We start from the raw sequence: 19,044 nt of genomic DNA, 5'->3' as shown, positions 1-19,044 counted from the left end.
TGTTGTTCGTAAATGTAAAACCTAGAATGGGTTGTCACTCTTAAATTGTAACCAGGCACATTCAGGTCAATCGTAGTTAAATTGAATGAATCAATAAAATTTTAATAAATGAATGCCATTCTTAAACATTCCTACAGCACAACTGCACTGTCAATAGTTATTACTTACATAACAGGCCATCTGAAATGGCACGCAGCCCAAAACTCAGGGAACTCCGAAACAAAACGGGAATTTACATCACGAGACACAATTGAACACAAAACTTGGTCTCGGTGGGTAGACAAACCCAAGCTGCAACATGGTACCCAAGGATAAAGCAGACAACAAATGTGTTATTTCCCCTTATCCTACCAACAAAACGAGACAAATTTACAACCGTAATTACACACCCCTGGTTGCTTTCGAAGAACCTGCTCTGAAAATAATTTTTCCTCGCTTCGTCAACGACGTACACTGTTGCTAGTAAATCATCCCAACAAAACTTGGATAGAATCTAATGCAGAATTTCTGATACCCTGTCAAGTGCATCAGCTGGAATATCCCTTCCTGGCACTGGTATCTTCAGGAGATCAGCGTACCTGTCAAATAAGTGTCAAGTTAGATAGAAATTAACTTGATTTTACTGTGTGGAAATAGGATCCTCCGAGTTTAAGTCACTTACTCTTCCGGAGTGAACAAATCCTCGTGCTCTGTGATAAAGGCAAGTAAAGCCTGAACAGAGACATGAAACAGTCATATAAAGGTGAAAAAGCCATTACGACTTTACGAGTGAGACACAACTATCATCCTGAATTTCTGATATCAGACTATTACCTCAAATGGCAAGTTTAGCAGCTCAAAGTAAGTTCGCACACGATCTAATCTCAGTTGCACAGCTTCACTGTCTATCGACGGTATAGCTGCTAGTGCCTGTTACAGCAGTGTTCATGATTTGTTGTTCTCACATTCCAAGGCATGCAGTTCGATTGTCAATCTCTCTTAATGCGTAAATAATGTAAAATGTGTAGTCATATAATTTTTTTTGCTATGAATCTAATCATACAGTTTCATAATCTAGAATATACCCAGAATTTTTTTAATAAAATTAATTGCAAAAAATTGACACATTAAAAGAACACGGGTTCAAAATCATGAAAGTGCACAACGATGTGTTTGCTCAGCCTAAAGCAAAGTTGCCAGATGCCAGCACTTGATTGCTATGGTACTTAGACACTTCATTTTGGTAATGTGTCAGGTCTCTGGTACTTAGACACTTCATTTTGGTAATGTGTCGTGTCTCTGGTATTCTGACTTCAGAGACAGCATGACACGAAATTTCAGCACTTCTTTGTAGTCCAAAACATGAAACTGTTTCACAGCATAACCGTGCCCACGACACTTTGTAGCGCCCAACAAGTCGAAGTAACATGAATGCACAGCCAAGGTCAAGCCATTATGAATCTTCATGATTTCATGTTTCTGGAGTTAAGAATGACAAAAAGGTATAGCACCAACCGTGGCCACCACTAACCCTTTGTTTGGATGGAAGATTTGAAGGGATAGGACAGGGATCAATTTCCGTTGTTTGGTTAGCAAAGTTGGAGGCAAGTAGGATTTTCTTTCTAAAATGCAAGTTACAGTCTTTCCAACATAATGATTTTGCAAGGAAAATGACATTGGTCCCCTCCCCAGTTCCCCCTCCCCTCTTTTACCCTTCCTTCCTCCATTTGTATCCACACAAAGGGCAAGTGTCGAATTGACATCATACGACTGACAAGAATGAGCTGACATCATATTACCCACAGAGGAAGAGACACACCTGTTCTACAGCAATGGAGTTGCGACATATCTGTTGGACTCCGAAAAGGTTAATTGATTTCATTTCAGCCAATGCCTGAAAATGACAACATTTCAAATTAAAACCAAATAGCAAGTGAAAGCCATGTTCATTGTTCACATATCTTGTCAAGCCAGTTGAAGTATACAAACCTTGATCGATGCATTAGCAGCTACTCCACATACGCCACCAAAAATGTAATTTTGTTTTACCTTCGAGACAAAAGGAGCAATGGCTTCATCCCTTCGTGTTATCTGGTTTGTATCCAAAGATTACAAATACATAAAATTTAGTCAGGACTCCAACCATTTATCCAGAAAAAACAACAGTGGTAGAACTCTAGGCCAGCAGAGACTAAGCACTAGGCTGGAGATACCACTCGATAACCTTTTACTCAACCCCATCACACTTCTAGTTCTTGATTTTCTCCCATTTAATTCATTAAGCAAAATCCAGTAAACTACTACATTTCCTATACCTAAGGACCGTGGGAAAGAACCATTTAATAATTTTTTCTCTCGGGGGAAGGGGGACATCGCTACCACGAAAAAACTCAAGTTGCCATAGACTCATCAAATACATCGATGAGAAACAGAATTAGACATACGCAAATTAAGCCATGACAATAAGAATGGAATTCGTAAGCATGCAACATTCTTTTCTTATTAACAAACAATGATTTATTAGAAATATGAATTTAAAACCATACCTGTGAAGTAAGAGAAATAACAAAATCATCCGGTTCTTCTGCATCAATGTCATCCATATATTCTCTACTTGTCATCCCCTGTTTGCAGTTTAAATTTGCCAGGCACATAGAATTAGGTTTAGTACAGTTTACACTCTATCTTAAGAGCCTGCAAAGTAAAATCCATTCTAGAAGTGAAAACTTCCTCCCTCAAAAGGTAGTCAGTCACCATATACCTGCATATGAAAAACGGTCTCCAATTGCATTTCTACACGCAAGACCTTGAGGCAATCAACAGAAAGTTTCCTGTAATCATCAGCAAATGATGCCAGATCCTTTGGTGTGCTACTGACTTCATTACGGCGTGGTGTTCTCTGCTTAGTGCGCTTCTCTTGCACTTGGCTACATGCAACAGAGAATGTCTTTGCAAGCCTATTGAAATAATGAAGTTTCATCAAACGCAATATTTACTGGTCTCAATACTCCTGAGTTCATCCATGTGCCATGGACTCAATCATCAAAAATGAGCATTTACTAATTTACCATATGAAAAAAGAAAAAAGAAAAAAAAAAGAAAAACTGTAGATTGATTAAGGGACAACTATATTAAACAGAAGGTAGCCAATAATGCAGGCAACAAGATCATTTATCAACAAAATAGAAAGAAAAAGAATCAATAAAAGATTCCTGGGCTTGTCAATGATCAATTAACCATGTCATCATGAATGAACAGTACTTCCTAAAGAGCATGGCATCTTTCTACAGAGAAAAATTACACAGCCATATACCTGGAAAGTCATTGCAAGTAACTAATTAGAAGTCATCTTTACATGAGAAAATAACTTGCCTTTCAATTGAATCTGCGACATATTCCAGTGAATCGCTTAATGAAGCTAGTAGAGTGAGTTTGTTGTCATCGCGAATTAAATTTTCCTGCACAAGCGAGGTATAACATGTTTCGCTATTTAAGAGCATTCCCATCAAATCTATGGACTAATAGTAAAAGATCCCTTCACAGGAACAGATAATGAAAAGCACATACAACAGCCAAGAAAAATTACCTTCTTGATTGGCCGCAAACTAAGTAAAAGATCACTCATTTGTTTTTCAACCTCCATCCCATAGGCATCGGAAGGATTATTATGGACATTGTCATATAGACATGAATTAGCAGGATCAAGCTTCATCAAGCTTTCAATGTCATGCCTACCAATCAACATGTAACTTTGCTTCTCAAGAACTGCCTGAAATAGGGTCAGAAACCTGATCAGGTGACCCGTCCGTCATATTATGCCATTGAGGAGGAGGAAGGACACATCATGTTACCCGTCACAACAACAGCAAAACATATTTTTCTTTAGATAGCCGTCCACATTTTTCTGAGCCAATACAAACATCTCATTGTAATCAATTCGTAAAAAGCATGTCGTAGTACTTTCCAGCAAACTAACTGATCCTTTCCCACAAACGAAGTGTCTTTTGAAGGAACATTTAGAAAGGTGCCTCCCTAAAAGATCAATTGTCTGTTTGAGAAAAACAGAAACCATGATGAATACCCATCAGGCCATCACCATATATACTAGGATTGGGTCTTTTATCTACTCTATTATTTATAATGGAGTCCAAAAGAGCAGGTACAACAAAATTTTACTCCATAATCTTAAGTACATTCGAGTCTCATCTCCCTGAAAAGAAGCAGCTCTATCCACCTAACTGCTAAGTGTGAAGCATGTCAATCATAACTTTTCTCCATCACAATCTTATCCCTTTTTCAAGATTTACAAATGTCAACCGTACTGTATGGCGAAAAACAATATCCACTTTAAAGTACAAAATGAAAGAGAATAATCACCTCCATATATGATGTACGACATTTTTCATATGCCCTTTCAAGAAAAGTTTGAACGTACGTCACAAGCTCAGCAGCAAACTTCGGCATTGCCTGAGCCCAACCAAAAACCTAACAGGAAACAACAAAAACAGTAAACATGATGTATATGCAATTAAGCCGGGAAAGAACTACGTTAGAATCAGACAATACAGCCAGGTTCAAGTTGAAGAGATAAGCCAGTCTAAGTAAGAACCAAATAAGTCTCTCTCAGTCTGTCTGTACTATGTTACCTGATCATTTTATTTCACCCTACTTTAGATATCACACACTCTCTTTAGAGTATGAAGTACGAACTCTTCAAACACTCTAGTATAACGCAATAATATGAAGTCATACATATGTGTTGAAAATTTGTAGATGAGTCTCTGAGAACTATCGTGTTTATATAAGACCGAAGTTCAGTGAGGGCTTAGATTCAGATTCAGATAGACTTTCATCAGAAATCCACAAATAAAGACACTTCAATAATTTTTAGTTTCAATTGGTTTTAATCATTCACTCAACAATTTGATCAGCGTACCAATTAACTGGTGCTGTGACCACCTTAATTGCCACTCATGATCCCCAATGGAAAAACGATAGAAAAAATATAAAACGGCAAACATATACATCATCAAATATCCCCAGTTTCAGTGATACGCTTATAAAACTTAAGCTCTATTTTATAAATTACAGCGCTCAACAAGCCCTCCTGAAGATCAATCTGTGAAGCTAAATTACCTCCTTCGCCAAAAGATCTATAGCCAGGAGTCCCTGTAGAACTGGTCGGCCATTCTCTACTGAGTGAGTATATCGAGCAGCAGCATGTGCACGAGGACGAAATGCTGCTGGACCTGTAGTGAAAATCGAACAAGGTTAGTCATACAGAAGAATAAACCACAAGTAGAAACTGAGAGTAGAAAATGCCGTCTGCAATATGTTGAAGGCTAATCTTCTATTCCTCAGTTATCACTATTTCATTGGCAAGAATCAATATCCCAATCGTTTAGGAGTATTTTTCTAACAGAACTACAGAAGACATAGACCTATGAATGGTGCAGAAGAAGAAAAGATAATCCACGATCCAAGCAATAGACTGATATGAGCAGTGAAGAAGGTCCAACAAACATTCAACATGGAAACTTATCTCAACTACACTTACTTTAGAAACAGAAAGACAGCAAAATCATCATTTTTCCAGCAAGTAGGATAGTAATGTTGTTGAAGAGTAGTAGCATGAGATGATATTATGCACTATTGTAAGATTATTTATAGGCCGCAAATCGTAATAAGTGAAAATTGCAGGAACTGTGATATAAATCCAAGAGGGAAATGGAAAGGGGGGGAAGGGAGGAGATGGAATGGAGGGAGGAGTTACCCTCCAAAAATTCTCTTTTGTTGGAAGAGAAATAATTTGCCTTGTAGGAGGGAAATGGAGGGATCCATTATCCGTCCCTCCAAATACCTCCTCCTCCATTTTATTACCCAAACAAAGGAAATTGTCCCCCTCCCTTTCCCTCCAAATTCCCTTATCCAAAAGAAGGGTAAATAAGGCTCCTTATGCTTCCAATTTGGTAACATCTTTTGTACGATATGACCAATGAAACTGCATCTGCTGCAATAGTTATCAGTTTTAAATAATTTGAGGTTTACTAGGTCATGGAATTTACTTGATATAGCCTGCTGTACACTTTTTCGGTAATCCACAAACAAAGTAGGCAAGAAGTGGTCCTTCACGAAATTCTCCACAAAAGATAGCAGTTCATCTTTCCTGCAGCAAAAAGAGATTGCAGCAGTATTAATGTTAGCAAATTGCAAGACAAAATCCCAAAACTATACTCCCTCCATCTTATTCTTCTATAGTCCATTTGACTTTGTGGTCAAATGATGTCAATTTTGACTGATATGTTCTCACAATATACAATAACTTTAAAATGATGATTTATAAATAATTTCATAAACCAAACGTGACAAATTGACATGGCTAGCAAACATAAAAAATTTAAAATAAATGTTATCATCAACATTCCAATTTCATCAAACAGATGGGCGGAGTTCTGAGCATATGACTGGGACCAGGTCTTTGATAAGCAAATCTTAATTTAAAAAACATAGTCTAGTTTATAGAAGCCAATACAGGTTGAGATTCCTTTTAAAGGACTAAATCGCAGAATGATTATAACTATGTAAGAATAAATATTTGTGATCCAGATCTTAATACCAATGAATCAGAGGCGGGGAGGGGAGTCCAAACATACCCAAGCTGGGAATACTTTCCAGATAATATCGTAGCAACCTTATTTGTGAACTGCAAAGAACAAAAAAGAAGAGGATAAAAGACGGAAGCCTATAACTTTCATATTTATGAGATTCAAAATGGGAAAGAAAGGCAGTAAGCCCAAACCTGAAGCACAGGTCGATAAACAGCAGCAGCCAAATAGATACCTTCCTCAGGTAAGACAGCTGCAGATCCATATCCCTCTTGCGACATGTTTTGGGCCTTCTTGTTCCAACTCTGAGCTCCTGGCAATTATTTATACAGTAAGACAGTATAGTGCCAACGGTGAAATCATCTCCCCAATCCCATATCAGTCGTAGTAAAGACCAGCAATTATTATGAGGAAGACTTGTATGCAAAGTGGTAAAAGCCAAGAAAATTGCCTAAAGTCAGAAACTAATAGGTGAGTTGAACATGACTTCTTCATGCACATAAATGTCCAAATAATATGAAATGTAGGCAAAAAAACAGGCCTATGTATTTTCAATAAGTATTGATTATAGGACACTAAGAAGGTGACATCCGTGTTAAATAAAATTAAAAAAATAAAAATAAATAAGAGGGGGTGGGAAAGAGGGGATAGCGTCCAAATATAAAAGCAAAGGGAGAAGATTAAGCTCTCAAACTATGATAAGTAATCTTATCTGTAAAGACTAAAGAGGGTAAAAATGAAGTGATGATGAAGATGGAGCACTTGAATCCAACTATACAATAGCCTCAAAAAGGAAATTGTGAGCCCCTCTAATGCACAACGATAGCAGAAGCAAAAAGATCACTTCACTATTTACGCTGAAGGCCAATTATTTACCTGATAAAAAAAATTTCCATAGAAGATCGAAGCATGGTTCCGTAAATAGTCAAAGAAACAGGCAGCATAATTTTGATGGAAAGAAATATTAGACCTTAACTTCTATCTACTAAAATCAAACAGAGGAAAGGAAACTTTAAGCATTTTCTGTACCTTGATTAGGAATGGCCGATGTAGAATCTGTAAACCGGAAAGCAAATGTGAGGCCACCATCTGACCCATCCCTGTGACACAACAGAATCAATTACTTCAAACAAATTTAAAAGCACATAAATGAACGTAATCCTTATACAGACCCTCTGAATAGTTCTTTAAATAGATATGTAGGCAATGTAGCGAGTCATATACTTATAAACTATCCACTACGTATATGCAGGAAATGGCTTTGTTTCCTTACATTGCCACTCCACTCCTTTATCCATAAACTCTCTTTAAAGTCAGGGTCAACTCACTAGTAGCCCATTTCAGATGTATGAAAAAGATTGGTCATCATCTGCCCACAGATAGCCAACAAACGTTTTGCTACACTCTAAAATTAACAAGTGTAAAAAACTCTGGAGACAACCAAGATATAGGTTAAAAAATTTCATCTGTGCTCAAGAAGTTGAAGAGAATACTTTCGAGCACTACTAGGTTTAGGTCAGAGGCCTACACTAAGAATCAGGTAGTATCACGTAGAAGGTGTATATATTCAAGTACGAGATGGAACTCTGAGAACATTTTTTTTTGTTTACTTCCATACAGAAATACCATGATGCGTGAACACGATGTTAAAGGTTTTATGAGTAACAAGAAGTTCATTAAATAAAGTATCCTCAACAACAGCACAAAAGCATACAGAGGAGTAATAAACCTCTGCTTACCTCTTTTCTTTAGAAGAACCCTTGCCTGAAAGTCTAGCTGTTTGCACGGCAACATCAGCTGATGCAGCTTCAGGGGTTGCTCGAAGAATCTCACATATCAATTGTTGGCATTCACTCTTTCACACAATCAAAACATTGCGAAGAAGTCAGGAAAACTATGAATACGTCGAAATTAATGAGCTTCACGTCTAATACAGATAGATACATAGAGCTGAAAGAGAATATAAACCAAGCATAAAGCTTTAAGGAGGAGGGAGGGGGAAATAGAATACCTGCAGAACAGTTAGTGAAAACCCAACAGTATAGCCACCAGTTGCTTCTGATTCAGTGTTCCAACTAACATCCACCAAAGACTTGGGTGTATTGATGTCAATTTGTTGACTAGCTTTCGACTCAAGGAGCTCACCGATAATAAGATGATTTTCTAAACATCAATGAGAGAGTCTCAAATTCATGCATAAAAGCATACACACAAAAATAGCCAAAAACTTCTATACTTGCATTTTCAATTCCACTCATCCACTTAAGAACAAGGACAACATTTTAAAGCATAAAAAGGTACTGCTCTCATATAACCTGTCGTTATAAAAATAGTGAGACATGAGTTCTAGCTCACCAAATATCTTTATAATTGCATCCAGGATTATATTCAAAAGTTCTCTAGCAGCAGCCTGGGCTTTTCCTAAGGGCGCCATCACTGGTGTTACTGGACTAACAGCCAACAGTGTTCCACTGAGAGACATCCCATTTGCACGTTTCTGTTTGGACAACTGGTACATTTCTAACTGCCCCTTTAGATTTTGCAGCGTAGAAGAAAATGTTGTTAGACTAGTTCCTGGCCTGGACGAGCTCATGTGTTCCGCATAACTCTTGATCTTAGAAGTAATGACCTCATGAATGGTTGGTCTCAGCCTCTGGCTATTACAATTTCAGGTTTCAACCAGAAATAAACAAAATAAGTTAAGACAACATGAGTGAAAGGTACGCATCAAATAATTATAAACGGAAGAAACTCACAGACATTGAGAAAGCAGATGAGCAATAACAACTGTAATGCACACTCCCAGCTTACAAAGCAAGAAAACAGTGGAGGTACTTGTTGAAGATATCAAAAAAAAACTTTTCTTAAATCACAGGAAGGAACATTAAACAAACTTAATGCGACAGAATCAACTGTATAATGACAAGGTACTGCATCCATTTGACACAAAAGGGAGATATCTTCTGCTGAAGACAAAAGCTACAGCATGGCATGAAGACCCCACTAGCTCCTTAAAATACCAGAAGCAAGAGTGAGAAGAAAAGCTAAAGCCAGAAAATTTCAAGTCCCGGCTTTTTTAGTTTTTTTTTATAGGGGATGAAAGTAAACTGGACTAACTAGAGGTCTGATGAATCATATTTATATATACTTTTATGACTCCCTTTAAGTTGTTTTTGATACGGTTTTCGTGCTAATTACGTTATTCATATGTCAATTATATTAGAATGTCGATAATGCCGCTATTTGGTGTTTAATGCTGAAATAGTGCATTTATGGAGCAAAAGATGAAATGGAGCACCGCGGGATTGACATGATGGGATACACGAAGCATGGCACGGAAATCTAGAAGAGTGAAAGATAAGAAGTGAAGATTGCACGAAAGAAAGCTGAAGAGTGTGAATACTCGATCGAGTTGGCCTCTTAAGTTAGTCGGCTACTTTCATTATTTCGGATCTACAACTTGTTCTTCATAATTACTACGGTACTTTGTTAATCATTCTTCAATTATTATTCAATCTAGTTATAGTTATTCGATTGCTTATTTGTTCATCTCATATGCTCTTAATTATGTCTTTTGTTTGTGTTGTTGTTGTTAATTCCCTTAACATGAGTAGCTAATTACTTTATCTAGGGTAAAGGAGATCTAGGTTGATTAGAAGGGGGTTAATTAATTAATTGTTAGTAATATCGCAAGAATTACCGTTTTATTATTGTTCTACTTCTAATTAATTGATTTAGGCCTGAATTGATAATTAGTCTAGCGAATTAGGGCTTTCTCCGACCGGGTTAGGATTAATATAGGCTGCGATAATCAGATAGATATAGTTTAATTATTATAGCGATTGCATGTTAATCTAAATCTAAAAGGCATAACTTAATCGACTGATGTTGTGACCTTAGGTAATTCTATTGACCTTATAATTGATTAAAATACACACCGGATAATTGACCTAGTAAACCCGCTCCCTAGACCTTTAATACTATTGTTTACATCCTTCATTATATTGCAATTAGTTCTTAAAAATCAACCAAACCAACCTTCAAGAAATTGTTACTTTGAGACACTTTAAATATTAACAAACTGAATATTACCGCCTCCCTCTGGCGATACCTGTCTTGCCACTAGCTATTAGTTAGTAGTATTATAGGATTTTTTTGACTTAGGTGACACGACTTTAGCCTTATCAAGGTCACCAAGAATAAGAAGTCAGCAGAAAGCGCGGAGGCAAAGCCATTTGAATTTTAACGGCGGCTGGTTTAAGAGACTATGTAGCATTCTGATTGTGTGATGTATTTGGCAAATATACTACCTATTGTAGCACACTTTTTTCAAACAACTACCTAAAAACTTTTTTTTTTAACTACTACCTAAGAAGAAATATTCGTAGTCAGAATACTACGAAGTCCCCATATCCAACCATTTTACAACTGCAATTTTGTACCTATTATACTCTTCCTTACTCCTTCACTGCCACTCCTCTCTCCCTTTCTGGGTTTTTTTCTCTTTCGCCATGGTTTCTCTTACTTACCATCACTGCAAGTTTGTTTCTTTGCTTGTTTCTTTGCTTGTTTCTCCAAGTGCTCCTACTCTATCCATTTACACGTTAGTTTAGTTTAAAGAATCCTAATTTTTAGTTTCATTCCTGAATTCCTCTCGTAAAACTAAAACCTAAGTAAAGATGAACATCAAGTTTTTTATTAACTTGAACTTAGATCTGACAAGAATGACCTTAAACAAGAGCAAAATATCCACATTCGAAATTCACCATTAATATGACTTTAAAATAGAAAAACAAAGACAAGTACCAAAGTCTTGTATTACTGAGCCAAAATGAATAAAAAAGATAAAAACTTGCCTTTACATACAAGACAACAAGCAAATGTGGGCACCAAATGAAGAAAATACCTAGAAATGGCTACCCAAATATGACCCTGAATTTTAAGTGATTTACTTGCTTGCTACTTCTTCAACCGTTGCACCAGATGGGTTTCTAATTGTGAGCATTGGGGAAATGAAGTTCAAGGTTATGTGTTGGATTGCTCCAATAGAAAATAAATAGGTAAACTGAAAGAGGAAACGGAAAGCAACAGAAGCCAAGCAAGAAAGTAGAGACGTTTGAGGAGCTGTGTTTAGAGTGGCGTCAATTTAAAGAGCGTAAATCGGCCCATTTGCATTTTAACGACGACTGGCTTAAGAGACTAGGTAGTATTCTGATTTACCAAAATGTTTTACAAGAAAAAACTTATATTAGGTAGTTGCTTGAAAAAAGTATGTTATAGGTAATACTTTGCGATTTTCCCTTATATGCAACGTGTTAGGGAAAGCCTCATGAACAAAGTCCAAAAAGGTACAAAAAACCTAGCTTCAGAAGCTGACACAACGCCCTATCCAAGAAGATGCCATCATCATGAGGCAACCAAATCATCATAGCACAAAATCAAATATAACACAAAAAGCCCAAAAAAAATTGAGGAGGATATATGATGACAAAGAAGAGTGTAAATATCAACAAACCAAGTTAGATATGACACCAAAGATGAATATAATCAAACCAACCTAAGGAAGCCAGCCATCTCCCCTTTTTTATCATAGTTAATGCGTACATGCTATTGAATTGCTGTTGGAAGTCAGAAGCTCAAAAATATAGAATGAGTGATTGTTGTGACACGCGTCTTTGAAAGCAATGAAGCACTTTTCTGTCTTTCTAGAGTTCTTATTCCTTATCAATGCAACACACACAAGTAGGGGAAAGCCTTTTTATGAAGAATGTGGTTACCATATTATAGCACCAGCTGCAGCAACCTTTCCAAGCTTGCACAAACATTCAATCAAAGTTTGAAGATACTTCACATCTAGAGGAGCATCACTCTTCTGCACAGCTTCCTGAAACCAAATGAGATGTAACTATTGAGAAAAGCAAAATCCTGTAAATTATTTCTGAATAACTGAATGAGATCTGACTTGCCATACAAGAAACTCATCAGGTGAAGCTGCGGAAAGCCATGGTGGTATTTGAATAGATAATATTCTGCCATTTCTAAGGCCAGTATCCCCTCCATTGGCCCTTGCATAACCACCGAGTGAAATTTCTTTACCTTTCAATCTTCCCTCTTCGTCATTCCCGTCATAAGAACTGAAGAAAGTATATCATAGTCAAACATAAGTACAATGTTTACCTTAGAAGAGTAAAGTCCTAAAGACTACTAACATATATTGAAATAAGGAGCGCTATAAAGCAGAAAATTCATCCCGACATAAAATAAAGAAGGCGAATGCATCTTTTTATCAATTAAAAAGAAAAGAAATGATAAAAGGGATAAGAAGAAGAATAGATGTAATATAATTCCCAGTTTCAGAAATATAGAAACAGAACCCTTAGAAAAAGCCTCATCGACATGCCGAAATAGTGAAGAGTCAGTTATTAACAGGTTGAACTTCTTCTTGGAGCTGGGGAGGCCAAAGTTTTTCGGGCCCAAGTACCAGTCAAGCTTAGGATACCCTTTCTTCATTCCACATTGTTTCTCACAATTGCTTTTATGCAATCTGCTAAACGACACTTTGACCATGTACAAGTATAGTTATATATTAGTATTATTTTTTGTTAAAAAATATAATTTGTTGAAAGATTTTTTTATTCCAAATGTAATTATGTGAACGCGGTATTATAAAATATACTTGTCATCGAAGTTTGGAGACTTGACCTCCTAAAAGCAAATGGGAGGATCACCATGAAAAGGATGGAGTCTAAATTTCAAATTAGCTACTAGTGGCATATTGATAAGTGCTAATACCAGTTTGCATCCTTTCTTGGCAAACGTCAATACGTCATGAGTTCAATTCTTGGAGGCTAAAACTTTTTTGCGTTCCTTTTCTTTAATTTCAACTTAAGGTACTTAAGGTATTTCACTGAGTAAGTTATACAACTATAGTTGGGAGTGAATAAAGGAACTATAAGGGCTAAACCCCCAAAATCACTAAGATGAACCTGTGTGAGAGTTATGAGTTGGCTAGCAATAGTGATGATGATGAGCTAATGAGTGGCCTCAATGTATAATTCCCAGAGGTTTTTCCTTTTGTAAGAAATAATTTTTTTTCCTTGATATGGGCGAATAAAAAGATCATCAAGTCCTTGCAAAAAGATCAAAATGTGCTAAGCATAAAGGTTATGAGGTAATAAGCGTCACCAAAGCATACCTATACAACAAAAGATCACTCATTAAACATTGACTTTGATACTCCTAAATAAGTATGGGAATAGTGACATATAGTGTCCCCAATCCACAATGGTCACAGGTAAAGGCAAAATGCGCTAAAAAAATATTTGAGACCTGCTGCTATTTATTGGGGCTCGTTGCTGGGGTGAGAAGTTATCACGAACAATATAGAATGGCAACTTGAGGTGACCAGACATGATGGATTCTTGCTCGACCAGAGTCACAAGGATCTCTAAATGTCTATCAACAGTTAATTCATAAATCACAGTGGTAATGACATTTATATTATGATTAAAGACAACTTAAAGAAATTGATTATTCTGACTAAATGAACAAAGTACACAAGTAGACCTTTGTTTTCAGTTTTTGTTAGACCTTTAATTTTAGAATTCATCTCTATAATTGAAAATAATAAGTGTGGTGTACATAAGTGGAGCTCTGAAAGTCTAAAACTTTGTGATTGCCATTTTTGTGCTGGTCCTTTGTTTACATGGCTCGCCCACTTGTCCACTCATCATAAACAGCCAACATAAAAGCGCCCAAGATGTCACAATCATTATGAAAAGAAACGAATAGAAAGAGAAGGCAATAAATAAGCATTGTCTACCCCCTATCAACTTGGTTATCAAGTCTACCTGATCTTGTCCGTATGGATAGTGAAATACTCATTGATAAAGATATAGATGTTATCATTGTAACTTCATCATCTCTGTCAAGTATGCTTGAAGAAATGGAATTGGGATTAAAAAGAAAAGGTACTTCAAAAATGAGAACTCATTTGCAGGATATATAAGCCCCCAATAAACAACTTCAAAACAAACCAGCAGCACAACTCTCCTAATGGGGCAAAAGAAAGAACATGATGAGCTAAGAAATAGCACAATAAAGACAACAAGAAGGCTTCACAGTACACAAACTGAGTGGAAAACAATTAACCACAATTAGTAGTACTTGTCAGGGAGGGGGGGAAACACAATTAGTAGTCCCGGTAAACAACTTCAAAACCAAATTAAGTGGGAATCTATCTCTCACAAGACAAGAAAAAGATGAGCTGAAAGTAATAAAATAAGAGACAGCAAGAAGCCTCCTTACTATGCCGGCTGAGTTGAATACTACCAAACCACACTTATGTCAAAGTATTAGAGAGAACCCCTTAAAGGAACTACGCAATAATATTTGAAATCCATCAGAGTGAATCTACAGTGTGCAAGATAGCAAGGACCAAGTACAGAAAAAAAAATATATGCATACCTATAATCGCCATTGTTATAAAGGTGGGCATGTAAGTCCTCTAACACTTTATAGAAGAGAGTGCCACGTAACTTGGTTAACTCAGATTTAACATCTTGTAATGCACCAACCTGCCGCATCAAATATAGATTACATTATTACATCATGTACAAATAAAACATGAAAGCAAGAGCATAATATTACGAGACTTATCAAAACAAATTAGTAAGTTGGTATGCAGCATTGATCAGATACAAATCTAACACAACCCAAGTCTGACTATTAGGTGTGCAAACTGAGCATGTGTTCACGGACTCGTAATTTCCGGGGCCAGTAATCTTAGTATATTTTTCAAAATTCATATTTTGAAAAAACGGGAGGATGAAAGGGGAATGAAACTTAGTACATTTTAATACACCAAAAATCACGTACAAAACCGTCGTCGTGAGATATACTTGCAACTCGATCCCATGATCCTAGGTTCAGAGAAACACAACACCACTTTTGTATGTGTACAATTATGTTACTCAGACTCGTTTAGAGGTATTTAACACCGAGCGTATCCGAGTCTCGGGCTTGACTATTTTCCCGAAAAATATTATAATATTTTGGCTTAAAATGAGGTGTCGGAGTGTCACATGGGTACCCGAGGAAATAAGAAGAGTCGGAGAAATATAGGTGTATACTGTATCTCAACCTTAAAATAAATACTCGTACTAATACACCAATTGATTTATGGGTTGAGTTGTTGGCAAAGTGCACTGAGGTACTGACGACCCGAAATTAATTTTTACAATGCTTAATTAATTAAGACATGGATACAGGAATAGAGGCCTGATGCCAGGCAATTTAGACAAACAAACAATATACTAGAAAGTTTTAAGAAAAAGATGTAGAAAAGAAGTATCATAAAAATACAAGAAAACGCATGAATGAACAAAATGGAGAAATAGACAACCGTTTGAAGACCTTCTCTCTCAAGCATCAATGAGGATTGAACATGCAATTGGACTGCAGCATAAAACTGCTTCTCAGCAATAAATTTCTCAATGCGAGCTGGAATCTACATTATATCAAGAGAAGAACAATGAGATAGCGATTGTTAACCTATTCAGTATCAGAAATTACTTCAGCTTCAAAGTAAAAGTCTAAGAAGTGGTCATCAAAAGTCATCATAGAACAGTTTTCGAAGAACTTGATAGAATGGATCAAAACCTTGTCTGAGTGAGACTTCATGTCAAATATAAATTAATCAGGGGAAGGCCAAGCATCGATTGTAAGAAAATACATAGAAATATCTAAAAGCACAGGATAGTACTCCCTCCATTTTCTTGAATTAGCCGCATGAATTCACTTTTCTTCTCACAAAAAGTGGGCCAATGAGGCTTCCCTTCAACAAAATAGAGGGAGTAGCATTTACATACAATGTTCATGAAGACTTTATACCTTAGATAGTCCCTCGATCTGGTCTAAAAGAGAGATTATATGACGCAATGTAACAGAACGATACCATAACTGATGCAACTGCTTGTTACGCGCACCAAGACGTTTCTTTGCTTCAGACAGATCAGTCTTTAAGACTGAAATACTTTCTTCAGATTCGCTAAATAACCGCAAAATCTGACCATATAAGAATGAAAATTAGAATTATAAAACTTAATTTAATGATTCGGCTTTTGAAAATAGAATATGTAACAATTGTTATCATTATCATTTTCTGTTAGCAGTGATATTATTATCATTTCTTTATAGAGTTTATCAGTACAAAATACCAAGGGTCACATCAATAGATGGTAAAAAAATATTCTTTCAAAAACCGAGTATATGTCTTAACTCTTACGGAAAGATTATTAACACCATTAGATTGTGATTCCTGATACTTGAATTTATTTATCAATTTCGGCAATACAATCTTGATAACAGCCTCAACAGGTAACCCAATTGAAATTTTTGAATAATGGCAAGCCCAAACAAAAGTTATCATGATTCAGTGAGTGGGAATGGAGAACGCAAGCATGGCGTGCTAACTTTAAATTGTTCTGTTGCAACACCCCACCCCACCTCACCCTCCGGGTATTGAAACTTCAATGTAGAGACGAATAACAAAAGTTCATCTAAGTTCAGTGCCAAATAGTGTGGTTAATGGCGTCATATAGTACCTATTAATATAGGACCTACTCTATGACAAAACAGCATCAATTCTTGTCACAAGCTTGAAGTACATATAAAAGATACCTGAGAATAGTTTTGAATTGCCCGATTGAAGCCACTGTGATAGGCATGCACAACTTCATTAACAACATCCTCAATGACATCATTGTGCTCCTTTAAGACTTGTAATTCAGTTTCCCGGTCTTTTGAGGTCAATATATGGACCACATGAGGCAAGGAGTCAAAACGTGCCGCAGCCCAACTTTCCTCGATTCTGGATAGGTCCTCCTTTAAATACTACAAAACATAATACATTAATGATACATATTTACCCACACATAGATGCGTGTTAGAAATAACAAGTTGTAACCAACTTTGACACATTACAATCCATCTCATTCACAATTGAACGGAAAGATCAACAAAATTAAACATGCCTGTGAAAGTTTGGTACTCTAGCTTTTCTTTTCTCCTAACAATGACAATCAGAATATTTGACAACTATCTATCTCAAATCCTAGAGGTAGTTCATAACTATAGGCTCAAAAATTCTATGATGGACACTGGACAGAACATTCAGCCCACTCGAGGGAACAATTTCTAAACATTTGAATGTGGCATCTACTACCTCGGCCAGTTAAGACCGTAAATTAGTAACGAGGAGCCCTTTGAAGCAACAAAATGCTTCTTGACATTCGTACTTGATTACATTGATACAATTGCATAGTATAAACTTGTCTCAACGTTATACTTACAGCTTTATCAGAAGGCACGGGAAGTCCATCAAAAAGCCCCATTTCGGACACGAAAGTTATCGAAAACTGGCACAAGAAAGCTTCTCCGAGGTCCAATAATTCAAGCACACATGATCATAATCTCATCGCAATCCCGGTGAGAAAATCAATCCCAATGCACATGATACAGCAATGTGGATTCGATTTCTTAACCTAGAATGTCAAATTCATTGAAATTCAATAATCAATACCCAATTTCCAACGTAAAACTAACTATCACTACTATTTCAGCTCAATTAACAGAAAAAGCAAAATGCAATTCATCAAACAACGACATAATGTCTAAATTCATGCGAAAAAATATAGCGAATGAAAATCAAGATTGCGGAAATAATCATAATGAAATTAGAATTAACAGAAAATGTAGATTTGAAAATCGACATTTACCGTAGAATCAGCAAGGTATGGGGAGGAGATAAAAAGTTGAATTGTCGCAGAGATTACAGGATTGAAGTAGATGATGGAGGAAATTAGGGTTGAATAATTTCCAGGAAATTAATCGATTGGATATATTTGGGGAAGAACAGCGAAGAAGAAAAAAAAAAGAGTAAAAATGGTGGAAGATGGAAGTATGGAAGATGGATGACGTTTGATTGTTTGTTACTCCGTAAATTCACTAATCATTGTTACGGAATTGCGGCACGGCACGGCACGACCCGAGGCACGATGGGCCAAGCACGACTAGGCACGACGGGCCAAGCACTTGAGGTACTAGCCGTTGAACTTGAGCCCAACGGTTGTTTCTTTTTTTTTCTTTTTTTTTAATCCAGTTTTAATTTCTATAAATACTCATTCATTCAATTCATTTTTTTCACAAATCAATCCAACTCTTCTACTCATCTTACAAATTACAATATTACTCAATATATACAAAATTATTGTTATGTTATTATTATCATTATAAAAAAAATATAAAAAAAAACTATACCAAATTATATATATAAATTATTGCAAATATATATATATATATAAACTCTTATATTAAAAAAAAAAAAAAAGTTCTTACACTTTATAAAAAGTTCTTACACTTTGGGTTTAGATTACTAATTGTTCATTCCGCCGGCTTCAAT

General features: G+C 36.3%; 1 protein-coding gene across 1 annotated transcript; it reads right to left on the bottom strand.

The window, feature by feature from the left end:
• Window positions 1-81: 81 nt before the first annotated feature.
• On the bottom strand, window positions 82-18,583 carry LOC141605269 (exocyst complex component SEC8-like). The gene is made up of 26 exons (XM_074423967.1): window positions 18,362-18,583; window positions 17,936-18,127; window positions 17,265-17,477; window positions 16,476-16,649; window positions 15,988-16,092; window positions 15,051-15,160; window positions 12,556-12,718; window positions 12,362-12,468; window positions 8,940-9,241; window positions 8,596-8,747; window positions 8,324-8,439; window positions 7,614-7,684; window positions 6,779-6,897; window positions 6,633-6,682; window positions 6,045-6,145; window positions 5,116-5,228; window positions 4,357-4,464; window positions 3,566-3,748; window positions 3,352-3,437; window positions 2,741-2,936; window positions 2,526-2,603; window positions 1,969-2,070; window positions 1,799-1,873; window positions 814-909; window positions 662-711; window positions 82-578 (listed from the first exon to the last, which is right to left on the bottom strand). The coding sequence occupies exons 2-26, from the start codon at window positions 17,975-17,977 to the stop codon at window positions 494-496; spliced, it is 2,997 nt and encodes a 998-aa protein (XP_074280068.1). The 5' UTR covers window positions 17,978-18,127; window positions 18,362-18,583; the 3' UTR covers window positions 82-493.
• Window positions 18,584-19,044: the final 461 nt, after the last annotated feature.

The sequence above is a fragment of the Silene latifolia genome, chromosome 10 (assembly GCF_048544455.1).
Source record: "Silene latifolia isolate original U9 population chromosome 10, ASM4854445v1, whole genome shotgun sequence".
Lineage (NCBI taxonomy): Eukaryota > Viridiplantae > Streptophyta > Magnoliopsida > Caryophyllales > Caryophyllaceae > Silene > Silene latifolia.
This window is presented reverse-complemented; position numbering and strand designations above follow the sequence as displayed.